This window comes from Castanea sativa, chromosome 5 (assembly GCF_040712315.1).
Source record: "Castanea sativa cultivar Marrone di Chiusa Pesio chromosome 5, ASM4071231v1".
Taxonomy (NCBI): Eukaryota; Viridiplantae; Streptophyta; class Magnoliopsida; order Fagales; family Fagaceae; genus Castanea; species Castanea sativa.
Genome location: NC_134017.1, coordinates 60,839,577 through 60,858,180, shown reverse-complemented (window position 1 = coordinate 60,858,180; position 18,604 = coordinate 60,839,577). Strand labels below are relative to the sequence as shown.

The following is an 18,604-nucleotide window of genomic DNA, read 5'->3' as shown; positions in this document are numbered from 1 at the left end:
AAAAGATTTTCAAGTTATGAAATCTCAATGCATAGTACTCTTCATGTTAACTTTCAAGAAGATCCATAAAGTGTTGTTGAAGGCTCCTTGTTCAAGATTAGAATGCACCTCTCATTTTTTTCTTTTTTCTTTTTTTTCTTTTTTTGATACAAGATAGAATTCTACTCTAGCCTAATCTAAGTGTATATGTATGTGAAGCTCCCTCTTGGAGACTTGAACCCCGGCTCTTGCCCCCCACACTCCATAAGCACTTATACTTGTGGAGTGACCATCGCACCAAGTAGAGGTGCATTCTAATCTTCTATTTCTAACATTCTATAATAGAAGATTAGAATGCACCTCTACTTTTGGACACTTGGGTCAAAAGTGGACCTTCATCCAATTTCCAATGCTGGGTAGGAAAAGGATTACCTACTTGGCTTATTTAGTCCAAATTAATATCACTTTATCGGTCACCAAGTTCAGGATTCCAAGTTGGGACGGTTTGGCTCCTGGGTTAATAGTGAGAAATTAGTGCTCTGTTTTATGGTCCTTTCTACTGGAAAAAAAAAAAAAAGAAAAAAAAGAAAAGACTTAAGGTATGCATGTTATGCTTGAAATCATGGGGATATTTTATATCTTTTATCTATTATAGTTAATATTTTGGTTAACACAATCTATTTGACAATTTTTGTAGGGACAAATTTGTATGTTTTGAGAATAGAATAACTGAAGTGTAGTTAAATAAAGTAACATTAACATAAACATAAACATAAATACAAACAAGAGAATAATTTTGGACTCATAAACTTTTTTTTTTTTAATGAATTCAATCATTAGAAAATATGGAATTTATTCTATCAATATTTGAATTTTTAGGATTTTTCACAAATCAATTTATGGATATATATATATATAAATAAAAAATAAAAACTTAAGTTCCAAAGCCTATAGATTCTGAGTAAGATTTAGCACTTACTTTATCACAATAGGATGCTAAAGATAGTATTTTTGTCAAAGTTTCTTTAATTTGTTGTATTGAAATAGTATTTAGAATCAAAAAGGTGATTTTCAAATACAAAAAAAATGCATTAACCTATATTTGAATGCCATTATTTGTTTCCCAATTCTTAATGCTTGAAATTTGGGGTGTTCTATTTAATATGCAACAAATATGGATGTTTGGGTCTAGCATAATCTCATCTATAGCTCTATTAATTTTAACTCTACAATTGATATAAACTTCATTTTAGAAACTTAGTAAATTTAAATGGAAAAAAAAAATAGTACTTAATTGGCTTGCATTCTTACCAATGAGTGCATTGGATACCACGAAAAATCAACATGTAGATTGAAAATACGACAAGAAAGTAAAGGTAGGAAATCATCCAACGGAAGGTTGCTTTAGGGAGGTACCATCTGATTTATCTAGATATGTACATATATGCTTACTTCAAGGAACTTGCTCCCTTACCTGAAGTTATCCCTAAATCTACATCGTATGGACAAATATGTATGGAAGGATGCTATATTTGATTCAAGTTCCTACATATGTTCAATATTTGATGTTTTTTCCACCCTCGAAGGAAAGCTCAGGATTTTAGGTCATTCAGTGAGAAAAGATATTAACCCCAAAGATTTTTGTCAAATCAACTCTTAAGTCTTTTTTTTTTTTTAGTGAATATGCCTTGCTTTAGGCTAGCTATCTTGTGCCTCAAGATCTCCCTTTACTGTGATAGTAATCTTATGGGCTGGAATTATATACGCTAGCTTTGGCTTCTAGACAATTTAGATTAATCCAAGCCATTCCAAGTCCTTCAGTGTGGATTCAATGACCAATGGCATGAGTGACCCACAATAATATCTAGTAACATGGTGGAGATCACAAGGGCTGATGGTAGAAAGTTTAATCCATTCCAATTAAACTCTTATAGGGTCCTTTGTGATGCCACAAATAATTTCGCATCCTGACACTTAATTTCATATCTGTATTCAATGATGTGGAAGAATTGAACAATACTCGAAATGCATGTTTACAAAATACATTCCTTTATTTGAAAAAAAAAAAGGATTACATTTAATGAAAAATATTTACTACCCTTTTTAGCAATGCATGCAAATATAACAAGTGATGAACTTATACTCATAGAATTTAAACTTTTACAAGTAACATCACACAACAAAAAATTATCAACTTTCATTTAATATTTGCAAAATTTTATTTAATTTAAGGAGAAAATTATGCTTTACCACCCTAATCTATGACTATTGTTACACTTTGCCCCCTGATATTAAGTTTATGATTAATTTGGATGGAAAAGTATGACATCATGTGAAAAACTCAATTGCACCTCTTCTTAATCTCTTAAAAACAAATGAGAAATTACATTTTATCACCTTAAACTATACTCTCAATTACACTTCGTGCCCTAAACTTTGGATTTCCATCCAAGTTTACAGCAAACTTAATGTTGAGATGCAAAGTATAATAAGGGTCATATTTTAGGATGCATAACGTGCATTTAAAAAGTTTAGGGTGCAACGTGTAACCTGGGGTATAGTTTAGGGTGGTAAAGTGTAATTTTTCCTAATTTAAAAAAGAAATTCCCTACAAATTTCCTTAAGAGTATTTCATTCTACCCAACAATCATGTCGATCTATCTTGATTTGCCTTTTCCATTGGTGCTCATCCTGCCTACATATTAAGGTCCTCTTTTGTTGGCCTTTTACTAATGAGTTGATCCTCCATTTTCCTTAGAACATTATACTGCACCCAGCCTACTAACATTAGGAAATTTTCCATTATAAATGGAGTGAACTAATTTCCATAAACACTTGGTACAAAATTTCTCCAAATAGGATGCTTGGGTCAATCACAAGCATGATAAGTATTTGGAAAAATTAGAAAAGTTTGGGATTCCGGAAACGATTTTGACTTCAAAGTTAGAAATTCATATTCATCCAATACTTCTTTCTGTGATATTGTTGTTTTGGTCTTCAGGAATCCCCTCTTGGTGAAGATGTATTTGCCCTCCTTGGACTTTCTCTTAATGGTAAAATATGTCATCCCAAGATAATTAAAGACAAAATTAAGAAGTTCAAGCATACATTTGTCAATTTCATCGAGTTTCTGTTTCATTACCATAGAAACAAAGGCACAATAGAGTTTGAGGAGGAATGTGCCTTCTAGCACTATTGGATTTGCAAGTTCTTAGCATCTTCAATATCCAAGAGAATTCTGAAACAATATGTTCCAAAGCTCTAAGCTCTAGCCTAACAACAGAAGGTTGCTTTAACCCTTTTCTTTTTGGATAAACTATATTGTGCATTATTCTCACATAATTAAAATTTTTTAAATGTAACATCACTGATCAAAAAATAAAAGTATCAGCTTGCATTTATTAATTTCAAAATTTTAATTAATTTAACAAAATTTTCTAAACATAAACATACTTTTGTAACATATATGTATATATATGTATGTATATATATTATGTTCATTCCATGTGCATATTTTATTTACAAAGGAAAAATAAGAAGATTGAAAAAATTAAATTAAACATCTAAATAGCATTGAATAGTTAAAAAGAATATGGCTTTCGTTCTAAATACATTCTATCAAAATGTAAAATTATATTGATAATTCACTAATCTAGAACCTCATATTTAAGTTTAAGAGTAGGTTTCAAGGTGGGAATGAGTTAGGCACCCATCCTGCTCAAAATATAAAAATTTGGAGGGCCAAAATAACAGTCTCTCACATTGGCAACTCCAATGTGGATATAGAGAACTAAGTTTCAAATTAGACTATGGTGGCCAATCGTATCTTTGTGTGTTTATAGCTTTCAATAACATCTCATCTTTTACAATTAAACTTTTATGTAGAAATTGAAATCTTTATTATGCAAACCTTGAAATACTTGGTAATATCATTAACTAGTTTGTCATATCGAATTTGTGCATACACCGACTCCTTTCCTTTTGGACCAATGCAACAAGTCTTAAATAACAAATCACTAGTATTGCCATTCTATTTGTGAGAATTTCTAACAAAATAACAGTCACCCATCAATACAAAGACCCATAGAGCCTAACCTAAGATAGGTCACATTGGAAAATGCATTGCAGGTAATATCATTAACTAGTTTGTCATATCGAATTTGTGCATACACCGACTCCTTTCCTTTTGGACCAATGCAGCAAGTCTTAAATAACAAATCACCAGTATTGCCATTCTATTTGTGAGTATTTCTAACAAAATAACAGTCACCCATCAATACAAAGATCCATAGAGCCTAACCTAAGATTGGTCACATTGGAAAATGCATTGCATCCTGTGTGTATTTGACTATTATATGAACCATAGTGAGCCCAAATTTCAAGAATGGATAGAGTAAACTTCATATTTTCTATTTTTTATACTTGTGAAAAATAATATTTATGAAGTACACAATTATTTTCTTGTTTGTGTCTATGTTTATGGTTATGTTACATTATTTTAATGTTAAGGGGGTTTTTTTTTTAATTATTAAATAGAGAACACTAATCATGGGAAAAGATTAATTTAGTGAGGTACGTTTAATACTAGTTATATGCAGTAAAATTGTTAACTAATATTCAATAATGTTAATTATATAAAACAAGTCTACATTTTTTTTAAATGCCAAATTATGAAGAATCAATGCTTAAAAACAGTGATACAGTCCGAAACAACATAATAAAGATGATTAGTTTTAGGAGCACCTAAGGAAATATGGATGCTACCACTAGGTTTTTAGCCCACAATAGGTTGGGGTCGTTGCTGAGATTTTGATTGTAGCACTCAATCAATAGTTGCATAGATTATATATTAGAAATATGATTTTGTTTAGTTAGTGTATACCCACTTGTGCAACACTTACTTTATATCTTGGAAAAGAGTATTAAACCTAATTAGCAAAATATGTTATATTAGAACTAGATTTATTTTCATTTATAATTAAAAAAAAAAGGAACTCTAAAAATGTCAAAGATTTATCACATTTAGAATTTGTTTTAAAGTCAAGAGCCTTGTAGTTCAACTGGTTGACATTTCTTGGTAAACTAGTACCGAACAATAAAAAAGAATTATTATTATAAATAACATAACATTAACATAAACATAAACATATCATAAATACAAACAAGAGAAAAAAAATATTTTATTCATAAACATTTTTTTGTTTCTTTTTTACAAACACAAACTTTAAAAAATATGAAATTTATTCTTTCAATATTTGAAGTTATTATACTTTTTACACATAAATTATTAGAATTCACACACACACACACACACACACACACACACTACTTATAACAGGATTCTACTCATTGGCTTGGACCTTTTATGTGCTCTAAAATATCATCACACAGACTAATTTTTTTTTTTTTTGAGATAATTAACATACACTTTATTTAAATTATTTTCATAAATAAATAAATAAAAAGTTAAAAGACTAATTTAGCATTCTTAAAAATTGTTGAAAATTTTTCCAAGAATAAAAAACACTCCAGCGAAAACCCATTCCCAATGAAAAAACTTAAGGGACCACTTCCTGAGAGGAATTACTCAAGCAAGATGCATGAGAATTTGAAGTATTTTCAAAGACCTTAAAAAATCCTTCTAGAATCTCCCCTGAGAGCCAAAGTGGACACAAGAATTCTTTCTTATGTGTGATGTCAAGAATTCTTCCTTATGAGTTTTATTTTATTTTAATATTATATAATTAGGATTTAGGGCTTAATTGATAAACTCCTTATTTAAATGTGGCCTAATAACAATAGTATAGGCCGGCTCACAAGCTGAGCTAGCTTGGGTGCTTATCACATTCCTAAACTCATACTTTAACTCCAAACTCATCATCTGGTGTATAGACCTTTGTAATGGGTCAAAATTGGTTCCTAGACCTAATCAGATTGGGACTTTTAAGCATTTTCCATTGATTCATTTGATTAAGACGTACTCTCTATGTAACAAACACGTGGCTAAGACAATAAGCCCAAATTAGGGCTACTAATGAGGGGGAATTACGTGATTGTGTTCTTGTCACAATACATAAACTTTCACCCAAAGCTCAGATAACTCTTGGCGACTGTAGGTTTCATCTCACTGTCCTATCTCTTAGGTGGTGATATTGTCACTTTGCTCCCTTCTTTTTGTAACAAAGGACTTGTAGGTTTTGTTTGGCCCTTCATTTGTTGTTGTCAAGTAGGCGAAATTCCAATTATATCTTTTGTTGTGTTGGTCTTTCAATGCTTCACTCCCTAAGAAGCCGTCTATTGTCATTTCAAGATGACTCTCCCATCTTGTGATCATTAGGAAACTACTTCCTATCCCTTCAACTGCTAAGTTCTAACAAAAGAAATTTTGACATTCTTCTCACTCATGTTTGTGCCCTTCCCGAGCCTCTGCATCATTAATTGGTCCCCAAAAACAACACCAATTTCAAGTCTAAACATGAATTAGTATGCAATATCACTTTCAAGAACCTTGGTCGAGGGCGATTACAAGTAGTTCAGGAAGGCATTTAAGCTAATTGCTATCCCAAACAACAAAAACCAATTCTATTTCTTAGCTTTTTGACCAATTAAAAAAGGGTTGAAATTAATTCCTTAAATAAAGTCTTTGCAATTGCAATTTATTTTTATAAAACGTAAGTGCGAGGTCTTTTAGGGAAAGACATACCCTTCTTCTTAAGGTTATAAGAGTATTTATAGGCTTTTAGGAGTGTTTGATGGCCGCTTCCCTACCTAGTGGGAAAATGTTATGATCCTAGTATCTCATATGGATTAGGTATTAAGCTTAACTATGTGTTTATAAGCTCTTATGCACATTCCCCTTGCAAGCCAGTTTTTAAGGATGAGTTTTACCCATGGGTTTGTAACATTTGATATCAGAGCCAATTATCACCCCGATTAATCGAGCATAACTCATTGAGTATGGGATCAAATGAGTTGTGGCTTTGTGGTCAAATCTCGAAAGAGGCGACCTAGAGACTAGATTAAAATTACTGATAGGTGAGTGGAGCCACTAAAAGAGAAAGGGCTACTATCGGGTCAGTGTCACTAAAGTTGCGTGGACATCAACTGCGAAGCGTAGTGGTATGTTATGATCCTAGTGTCCCAAATAGATTAACTATAAGTTTAATCATGTGTTTATAAGCTTTTGGCCACCCTCCTGTTGCAAGCCGGGTTTCAAGGGTGAGTTCTACCCATGAGTTTGTAACATTAAACCTGACACCAAATCATCCCTTCAAGCAACTGAAAGGACATGTTGACCCCACCATAAATTTAATAGGGGAAGGGAACGCATTTCCTGAAAACCCATTTAAAACGAGGATATGACTAAATTTGTGTGCTTGCTGAAGTGGGGAAGATTGGTCATGCAATTCTAAGATCTTCCAATATTGGTTTTGGTTGGTCACTTCAGTCGACCAAACACCAAGTATATTAGATAAACCTTTGCTAGAATTTCTTGATTAGTTTATTCTTTTGCAAAGATTACACAAGTAGTTCTTTTTTTTTTCTTTTTTCTTTTTTTTTATGAAAAGACTGAATGATTTTCATTAATTTGAAATTGAGATACAATAGTCAAAAACATGAAGCAAGGAAACATTATTGACAATCAAGGTAGAGAAGGTGTTTCACCATTGGTGCGGAGGGGGGTGGGGGCGGAGACACCTTTCCACACTTGGACAGATTCATTACATCTTGCATAGTGAGCGAGCTCATGCGTAATCTTGTTGTACTTCCTTTTCAGATGTCTGATTTTCTAGCTGCTGAAGGTGCACAGAAGAGAAGAGTTCCTTGGACAAGATAGTCGAATTCCCCACTATTTTCATTTGCAATAATGCTGTTGACTATTGTAAGGGCATCTGATTCAAAAATGACCTGTTTAAGGTCCATTTCCTGAGCTAGCAGGATTCTAGCCTCCAAAGCTAAGAACTCTGTTTCATGGGCAAAGTAGTGCCCAAGAAGGAGTTTACATAATGCAGCAGTGACTTTTCCATTAGAGTCTCTTATCATCACACCAACACTAGACTTTCTTCCATCTGCAGAGGTTGCTCCATCAATATTTACCTTGAAAACACTAGGAGGTGGTCTTACCCAGCCTATCTCACTGTTTGTTTGCATATAAGGAGAGAGCTTGAAGACTTCTTTATAAGCATTGAGTAGCCTTGAAGCAATACCCCAGATTTGGCTCAGGGATTGACATAATGACTCATTCACCATTTGGTTCCGATTATACCATATGGACCAAGCTACCACAAAGGAAATTTCCATGTCTCTAGACGTTCCTTTAATCAATAAACTCATAGCTATGTTAGAGACATCTAGTGATCCTTCAATTACTTCATTAGGGCATTCCTTCCAAAACTTCCACACATCCTTTGCTAAGTCACACTTGATAATGGAGTGGGTAATAGTTTCAATTTCTTGACCTCAAAGGGGGCAGCATCCACTAGTGTGAACTCTTTTTCTTAGATTGATCATAGTTGGTAAAGCATTGATGCAGGCCCTCCAAGCAAAAATTCTAATTTTTGGAGGAATTTTAAGGTGCCACATTTTCTTCTATAATGGAGTTCTAGCATCCCTAGTTCAGCATTCTCCATCCTCAGCTAATTCCACCATCTTAAGGGCAATATAATAAGTGCTTTTCATTGTATATTCACCCCTACTGTTTCCAACCCAGATCAGTTTATCTTCAGGCAAGTTGTAGCTTAAAGGAATATTGAGAATTATATCTGCTTCAAAAGGAAGAAACAAAGATCTGATAACATTAGCTTTCCATCTTCTTGTCTCTTCATCGATTAACGCTAGGACCATTGGAAAATCATCAAATGAGTGAGGAGGGGAGATAGTCTTATATGTTGTGGGGGTCAGGAGCCATTTATCATCCCAACTATCGATCATTCTACCATGGCCAACTCTCCACCTAGTGCCTTTTTTGACTACCTCCAGACCTTACTTCTCTAGGCATAGGATGGGTTACAGTCAAGCTTTGATGCAAGAAAATCCCTATAAGGGTAGTACTTAGCCTTGTAAATACGAGCCACTAGAGAGTTTGGGTTAGACAGGAGCCTCCATCCTTGTTTAGCTAGCATGGCAAGATTAAAAACCTGTAAATTGCAAAATCCCATTTCGCCCCTTAACTTGGACTTGCACAAATTTTTCCAACTTACCCATGCTATTTTGGATTCTTGCTAGCATTGTCCCCACGAAAATTTTCTCACTCCTTCAATCTCATCACATAGCCCTTTAGGAAGCTAGAAGCAGCTCATGGTATAAGTTGGTATTGCTTGGGCTATTGCTTTTATTATAATCTCCTGCCCACTAATAGATATCATTTTTTCCTTCCAACCAGCTAGTTTTTTCCCCACCCTTTCTTTTACTTCAGCAAAAACTTTAGTCTTTGATTTGTCGATAAGAGAGGGGAGGCCCAAATATTTTCTATGCCTTGAGTCCAAGGATACCCAGCATCTCGTTTCTTCTTTCAACAAGGGTATTGTGACTAAAGAAGACAAAGGACTTGTCAGTGTTGATCTTTTGGCTAGAAGCATCTTCATACAACTCCAGGATTTCAACATGCTTTTGACATTCCTGGCTAGTGGCTCTACAAAACAATAGGCTATCATCTGCGAAGAAAAGGTGAGTGATCGTAGGACATCCCCTACAAATGGAAACTTCATTGAGCTTTTGATTTTAGGTAGTGTCATTAATGAGGGAGGAAACGCCATCTGCACACAATTGAAATAAATAGGATGACAGAGCGTCGCCTTGGCGAAGACCTCTAGTGGGATATGCAATCATGAACAACACCATTAATTTTCACAGAGTAAGAGACAGTGGTTATACAATGCATGATTAGACTTATCCATTTTTCATGAAAGTCCATCCGTTCCATAAACCTTTCAAACCACCATAAAGATTTCTTTCCTATCCTTTATATGATCCAAATAGTGCATAAATTCAAAAGCAACTAAAACATTATCAGTTATTAGTTGCTCTGAGATAAAGGTACTTTGATTTTTGGAAATAATTTAGGGAAGGATGGCCTTGAGTCGATTGGCTAAAAATTTTGAGATGAGTTTATATATGACATTGCTCAACCATATAGGCCAAAACACAGCCATTTTAGAGGGGTTGTTGATTTTTGGAACAAGGGGTTATTTTGGTTTTATTAATATTAGCAATGAACATATTTGAGTTTAATACATTCAGAAACATGCATGTGACATCATTACGAATAACATCCCAGTATTTTTGAAAGAAAATAGCAGACATATCGTCAAGGCCTGGAGCTCTAGTTGGGTGCATTTGCTGAAGGGCAGTCACAACCTCATCCTTTGTGAATTCTTTGATTACATTCTGATTCATCTCATCTGTTATCCTTGTGGGAATTGTATTAGTAACTTCTGGGATGCGGCTGGGTTGTGAGGTGGTGTATAGCTTCTCAAAGTAGGATATGGCCACCGCTGCTATAGTTTCATTGGTTTGACACCAATTCCTTCATCATTCCAAATTTCAGTAATTGTATTTTTTTTTTTTCTTCTCTAGGATGCTTTTGAATGAAAGAATATAGTGTTGCGATCCCCTCGCTCCAGCCATTGGACCCTCAATCGTTGGTGCCACAAGATTTCTTCACTGTCTAGAAGGTCATTGATTTCCCTTCTCAACTTGTTGATTTCCTTACCATGGTTCCCATCTCTATCCTACATGACCAGAGTGTTCAGAGTTTTCCTCTCTTTTTTTTTTGGATTTGTTTCGGGACATGTCCAAAAACAGAGGACTTTCATCTCGACAAATCAGTTGCACAATTTTTTGGTCTAAGAGCGATGCCCTCTGGAGTGTTCAAACTCCCACATCCTTTCCAAGCCGATTTGATAATTTCTTTACATTCTTCTTTCTTACACAAGTAGTTCTTGACAACCAAACAAATTGTAAGTGGGCCTACAAGCTTGTTCCCCTTAGTTACCGAGCTCCTTACTACAAAGTTGGGCTCCAAAAAATGGAAATGTAGTCTAACCCTCCTCTATGCTTGTATGTGTCATATTTCTAAATTTATAACCATTTCCTATTTTAAGGGCCGAGAGCAAAAAGGGTTTTTTTTTTTCTCTTTATTTTTGCTTCTAATTTTTTTGAATTATGGTTTGATTACAAAAATGGAGATGAACCCAATGCACAATGCTCTTGTAATTACTCAAAGGTAGAGCATATGAAGCAGAATTGTAAAAGGTCATAATAAGTTAATAACATGATAGTCGACAATAGTCAACTTTTCCATTGACATAATACATAATTCTCACATAATATCGGGGAAAAAAATCTTCCATGCTTCAACAATCTTAAGCATTGCGACCCTGCTCAACTGCAAACAAGAAATCACATGTACTCAGGGACGGAGCTATTTGATGACCTTGGGGGGCAATGGCCCCCCCTGGAATTTATAAAACAAAAAAGAAGTATATAATATTTTATGAGTTTTTTGAATTTGGGCTTAAGTAAATTGTTCTTGCCCCCCCCCCCCCCCCTTCTACCCACTGAAAATATAACCTTGACCTCTTTAACCAAAAAAAATTAACCCAAACAACATTCAAGAAAAAGTAGCCCAAACAACATAAAAAGTAAAGCCCAAATAAACAAGAAAAAAGCCCTTAATAATTTTATTAGATCTAAATTAATCAGATCTTCAAATCAACAGTTCAATTTCAGCTCTATTAATTTTAAAGAAAAAATTTCCTAAAAAAGATAATACAAATACCAGTCGAACAAAGAGAGAGTGTGTGTGATTTTGCCCTCTTTGATCCACTCATGACATTGCCGTCGTTTCTACTTCATTAGTGAGACTGTGTGTCCAATCTCCTATCTGCTAAGTTGCTCTGACTCTAGTTTTTACCCTTTTTTTGGTTGTGTTACTCTGCTTCTTTTTGTGTCGTTTAATTTCTTATTGTCTAATATCTTTCTCTGAACGGCATTATTACTACTTCACTTTATTCGACTTTGAAATGAATTTTTTTTTTAATAGTTATAAAGTGGTGTATAATGCGTTTTGGGAGTTGCTCTGTTGCAATTGAACAATTAATTCAGTTGAGATGTTTTGTTTTTTTGTTTAGTGGAATGGTTACTGTTATGTCTAGCAATTAGTAGATAGTAAGATTAAAAATTCCACACCCAAGCGAGTCATGAGTCATGACACACTACACATTGTTCAATGGTTGATGCACACAGACACAATTACTAAAGTTCCTAATGAGATTTTTTATGTACAAGGAAGTGGTGTTTGATGCTTTGCTCAAGCTATTCCAAATTATAAATTTATGGTTGAAAATCGTCATGCTTGGTTTGAAATAATTATTTTAGTTATGATGATTTTTTAGATTTAAAATAATGCTATATTCCTTTTTGATATTTAATTGTTTCGTAATTTATTAAAAAAATAATTATTCGCATCTTCCATTTGTTATACTAAATGGATGCTAGTTTGAATTTTCAAGAAAAAAAAAATGTTTTTATATTTTGGCCCCCCTCAATAAAACTCCTGGCTCCGTCCTTGATCATGTACTTATTTAGTTCCACACTTGGTGTGTCTCTTGCTTCTTGACTATACATTCCATCTAACGCCTGGAATGTGAGAAAAGCACATGAGCCATCACTACGTGAATGTAAATAATTATTACCAAGAAGAAATTACTATGAAACATATAGTATTTTGTTATCATTTTTGTAAATATTTTCCCTACTCATTTATAATACCTAGATGATATCTCGCGGGATGCACGGATACTTTATAATTTTATTTTCAAATAATTTCTAACTAATATTTATGACCTGTGGTAAAATATTTACATAATTAGGTTCACTTATCTTATATACTAAATAAGAGGAGAATAAAAAGGAAACAGAAATTACTAAGAATAACATAATTAATGATATGTATGTGTAAGGTAGGTGAATTCACGATTATTTAATTATTTCTGTTAAGTTACATGCACAATTATTAATTTCACATCCTTTGAAAGAGAGCGAGCATATAATTGGATTGGTTTGTGAGTATTAAACTAAATCCTATCTTCCTTTTTTCTTTTCTAGAAGAAACCTAACTCCTATCTAGAAATAAATGGTTTGAGAAATGGATGCCAAAACTAAATATTTCATCAGCATGGAGCAAAAAAAAAAAAATCCCTTAAATTTCCAAATCATTATGAAGTACATTCCTCAAAGTAATTCTTGAATCTTATCAGCTAGCTACAAAAAAGATACTAATTGTCAAGGAGCTACATGGTATTGATGTTTTAACAAATATACCCGATAGTGCTCCTAAGAGTAGTAAAGTCTTGTATGTAAACCACCAAATTATGCCCAACGCATAATTTCCCAATCATTGTATCACTATGGAATAGAGTTTAGAAGGAAGATATTTTTGCTTAACCATAATCATCTTTATAAAGAGAATGAAAGGGGGATATCTCATCATTGTTCAACTATTAATAGAAGTGTTATGATTCATTTATAATGAGTTTTCATCATCCTTGAAGCTTCTAATATACATAATCTATGGCCAAACGCACTAAGAAATATATTCTTTGGCACCAAGACCAAGTCTTCTACTTGGAATTCTCATTATGTATTTCTCTAGAACTTATTGAATACCTACCAAGAACTAATACCCTAAAAATGTCCCACACATTATGGACATTTTTGCCACCATGAATTTTCAACCCAAGTGTTGCAAATATATCATCAGTTATTGAAGCATTGCCTTTGTAGTAATCAAATATTGAAGCATTGCCCTTGTAATAATCAAACACTATAGTTAAGGCCTAAAAGAAAATTTTAAAAAGGAGACTGAATTTCCATTCATAAATCAACTTTATTGCAATCATGATTCATGTTGGACTAATAAATTCATAAAAATTTTCATATAGTCAAGTAATGGTAGTGACAAATTTTGGTAGTAATTTCTTCAAACGTATTCAAAGAATGTTAAATGCTATAATGCTAAGTTGTAACTTCTAAATGGAACTAATTCATAGTCTAGAACTATAATACTAATAATGCTAAAGTTTTTAGGCTGTTTGACAAAACTTAAGAGGATAAAAACTAACCTTGATAACCTTCAGCGGATAGGCATGCCAACCTTCCATCTTCAGAAGCATTTGTTGCACAAGTGACTGAAGTGAGATAAGTGCAAAAATGTGGTTGTTGGAAATTTCTTGAGGTCTTTGGGGACAATTATCCAACCAAGGTAATATTAAATAAAAAATAAAAAAGTTCAAAGATTGATAATTTTCTGTTCTACTTATAAAAGAGCTTGCCAGATGAAAATTTTGAGAAGGAAAGAGAAGAGGTAGTAAAAATAGATAAAAGGCATAAAACAAAAGGAATTTTTTTCTTTTTTCTTATGTCAAAGGGCTCCAGAAATTTGGCCAAGAGATGAAATTTCTTTACTTAAAGGAGGCCACTATTGGGTTACACTAGCAAAATAATGACCAATTGTTAATACACTGCTTAACCTCACTTACTGTAGCCATACATAATAGAAGCTTGACACTTGGGTTTTGTGTGTGTGTGGCAGTTATGGTGTGTAGTTATATATGATTGTGTAGTATTAGTTCTTACTCTATTGCCATTCATAGTGATTATAGAGCTCTGCAATTCTGGGAATTGGTCGTTCTTGGTCTGGAGATTACGGACTATGTATATTAGGTCCATAAAGGTATTCTATCCAGGAAAGCCACTTCAGAAGCGCAAAAGTAACCCATTCATTTGATTTGTGGGATTTGGCTGAACCACCAGTTATAAATTTATCCCGATTAATTGCCATATGCAATTAGAGAAGTATAGGGGTAATGTTTGGTTGTTGACAAATTAACAGAATTGTGTTTCTTTGTTTCAAAAAAAGTTCTCACTGATTTTTTTATAAAGAATCTAACTACATAATAAATTTCTAAAATGAAAAACTCAAACGATATTTTTTAAGAATTTAAAAAACCCAAACGCAGGTTCTCTTATTACCTTGACAGTTCGACTGTTTGGCTTGAGGGTGATCTTCTAGGTTAGCCCTATATTCCTGGAATCATTCCAAACTTTAAAAGACCACATACAAACACAAAATTCAAATTCATTTGATTTTGAAAATTCGCAGCAAAAATCTCTAAGATGCTAATTTCTATGGAAACAAAAAGAGAATTCAACAAAACATTGTGTGCTAAAAAAGAATCCCATGTGGAGTCCTTGAGTTTCTCAAAGAAGCTAATAATCTATTTTTATCTAAGAAAGGAGAATGAGAAAGAGAAAGAGCATAACAATTTAGTTTTAGAGAAACAGAGAGAAAGAGAGAGATTTAGTGACTTGATGAAATCGATGCGAAGCATGGAGAACATCTCCGGAGTGGATTTGAGGACCTTTGAAGTCATTCACGCAATCCTCTGAGATTGAGATTCAACCACATATTTCAGGGAAGATTGGTTTTTTGGTTGTCTGACCAAATGTATGGGAAAGAGAGGAGATTGAAATGGAAATAAGAAGGGTCAAAACTCGGAATAGCAAGAGGTAAAACAAAATGAGTTTGTGTAATTAAGGATACATTTGGGTTTTGTAAGACTAAGAGACATACTTGAAAGCTTAAACATTATTTTATAGTCAATTGAAGAGAGAGGACAACCGCACACCATTGGTGCGATGGTCACTCCACAAGTATAAGTGTTTATGGAGTATGGGGGGTAAGGGTCAGGATTCAAATCTCCAGAAGGGAGACTCACACACACATACACTTAGATTATGCTAGAGTAAAATTCTATCTTGTATAAAAAATAATAATAAAAAAAGCTGAATAGCTTAAACAAAAGAGCTAACCACAAAAGGCACCACTTGGCAGGACCTCATGCTCTACTACATGAGGTCTCTGCTTTTATATATATATATACATATATATATATATTTGAAAGTTTAAAAAGCGTGTAAAACACTTATGAACGTTTAGACCCCCAATTATCAAATTACCAATTCAAGCTTAATATCAAACAAAGTATGTGCGGAAGATGAACATAAGTTTATAACATAATTGATAACAATCTAAGCCAAATAAAATCACATCCACAGTAGAAATTAAATGGCAAAGATTAAAAGAAGAGAGATGCAAATACAAGGACAACACAACGATGTGTTATCGAAAAGGAAACCGAAGCCCTCGGCGTAAAACATCTCTACTGCCCTCCAAACGATCAATAATCCACTAAAGAATGTAGTTGGGATACATGGACAGCAAAAGACCCTCCAAGCCTAATCTACCCAGTGTACCTAAGCCCTCCAAACTCCTACTCCAACGAGGTTGCGCCGAACCTATTTCTTCTTTAGCTTACCGAATTCCGCTAAAGCCCATAGCATCAACCAATATGAAATTCGTCCCTTCTTAACAGCTTCAGCACCAAAAAGCCTTCTCACAGATATGGATATGGTGAGAAAATGTTTTGGTGATGGACCTCTCAAGGATGTAACAATGGAGAGGAAAAGAGTAAAGGAATTTGAAGAGTCTCTATGTGAAGATTGTGGATGAGGCATTCTTGTTTTTCTCAAAGTTTCTCTCTCAAAATTCTCTCTAAAAGCTCTCTACATTTCGTGGGTATAAGGGGTATTTATACTAGAGTGAGAATGGAATGCAAAGAGTCAGGTTTTTCCAAATAGGGCTGGCTGGCAACTTGGCCTCGCGACTTGACTGAGTCACGAGTTCAAGCCGCGAGCAAACAGAATGGCCACACTGGACTTTTTGTCCTGTAGTGCTTCAACTGACGTGACTGTTCAACTTCTCTGCATGCTTCACTCATGTGCATCATCTTGCGGCTTGCAAGCCGCGAGCCACCCGCAAGATCCAACCGCGAGTCCCTGCTTTGCTGTACAATCTTAAGCATTTCTTCACACTCTCTCACACTACTCTTACATGAATCCCACCTAAATACAAGGTTTCTAAGTGCTGAATTACAAGCAAATTAGCACGGAATAAAGCCAACAAAATGGTTGATAAATTTCAACCTTACAATATTGATTGATGATGATTGATTTGTTTAGTTTCTCATTGCTAAATTCCAATGCTATTACTACCAACCAAGAGCACATAAAATCTTCATAGTTCCTATCTGAAAGCATAAAGGACCAATGGCTCGCCTATTAGAATTTGCTAAAATAATCCAGATGAATTTGTGCAGTTCATAAGTAAAGAAGTAGCAAAGGTCTTTCTATTTTGAGAGGAAACCTTGCAATTGGGTTCACATTTTCACAATAGCTCTGGCTGGGGATGCACAAGAAGATCTCCAAGCACCACCGAAGTAAATGTAAGCAAAAACTGATGACATTTTCTTGCTTAATCTCATAGCTCTAATCAACACAAAGACCAATCAGAGCATAAACTTCAAAATTTTTAAAAAGTACCTTGTTTAAGCCATAGTAAAATAGCTTAGTATCAGTTGAAGGTTTCTAACAAATATTTTTACAAACATCTCCTATGCATTTTTAAAATCGACATTTAAACAAAATAAAACATTGAATTACTACCAAACACAAATCACAACAGTACAATTTCTCACCCCTGTACATGACGCTGCTGATCACTGCTCAGATTGATTTTCAATGAAGATTCTCGAATTCCAATTTGTAAATGATTTGTTTCCTGCGTGTTTGTTTTAGGAATAGGTAATGGGTAATGGGAGAAGCTTAGAAAACCAAAAAAATTATTATATTCATTTGTTTCTAATCTTTCCTACGTGGATTCTAAAATCTTAAACCAAAAACTAAAATGTTAAATTCCAATAAAGATTCTTAGAAAATGAAAACTTTTGGCAATAGAACAAGGAAAGGGAAAAAAAATCATAAATCTGATAAAAAAAAAATTGCTTACCAGATCTAATCACAACTTTTCGGGTTTGATCTTTTGAAATTGAGATGGTGGCTGAAACACCGGTGGGGAGGAGGCGATCTCGGAGTATCTCCAGGTTGCTGAAACCATCGCGAGGGAGAGAGAGTTAATATTTTTACATAAATGTTCCAAAGAAAAATAAATAAATCGAATATTGAATTAAGTTTTCTTCTTACATTTAATATGCTTGTAAAATTTTCGAAAAATCAAATATCAATAACTATGTCATTAATCAAATATTTAAAATTATGCATACAAAATAAATTTGTGATCGAATAATAAATTACGTCCGATTAACATAAATTTTGACATGCTTATTCAAAATATTAAAAAAAAAATCAGTCTAACGATTAGATTTTTTAAATTAAGGAGTTATTTTGATTTTTTTTTTTAGTGTCAATTATAGTAATTAGCTACAACAAACTACAACCAAACTTTGTAAGAAAGCATAGAAGGGAAAAAGAAAGATAGAGAGAATGCGGAAAGAATCACAAATATAGATATATATATATATATATATATATATATATATATATATATATATATATATATATATTTGTTGGTTATAAGACCATCCACAGTAGTGGAGCTAAAAATTTAGTTTTTTAGCTCCACAAAAGTTACTTTATTTATTTTACCTACTCACTTTACAAAACATGCTGCAACAGTAGATCTATTTTAGCTTTCAACACAATAAAA

The 18,604-nt window shown here is 33.6% G+C and overlaps 1 protein-coding gene and 1 long non-coding RNA gene across 2 annotated transcripts; both read right to left on the bottom strand.

Annotated features, from left to right (window-relative positions):
- Positions 1-7,752: 7,752 nt before the first annotated feature.
- Positions 7,753-8,280, bottom strand: LOC142635547 (uncharacterized). The gene has a single exon (XM_075809685.1). The coding sequence runs from the start codon at positions 8,278-8,280 to the stop codon at positions 7,753-7,755; it is 528 nt and encodes a 175-aa protein (XP_075665800.1).
- Positions 8,281-12,552: 4,272 nt separating this feature from the next.
- LOC142634296 (uncharacterized) lies at positions 12,553-18,033 on the bottom strand. The gene is made up of 4 exons (XR_012844105.1): positions 17,888-18,033; positions 17,577-17,659; positions 14,103-15,477; positions 12,553-12,618 (listed from the first exon to the last, which is right to left on the bottom strand). It is a non-coding gene; the product is annotated as an uncharacterized LOC142634296 (long non-coding RNA).
- Between the last annotated feature and the right edge of the window lie 571 nt (positions 18,034-18,604).

Coding starts and splice junctions, on each gene's coding strand:
- LOC142635547 (XM_075809685.1), bottom strand. CDS start 8,280: ATGGAAATTTCCTTTGTGGTAGCTTGGTCCATATGGTATAATCGGAAC.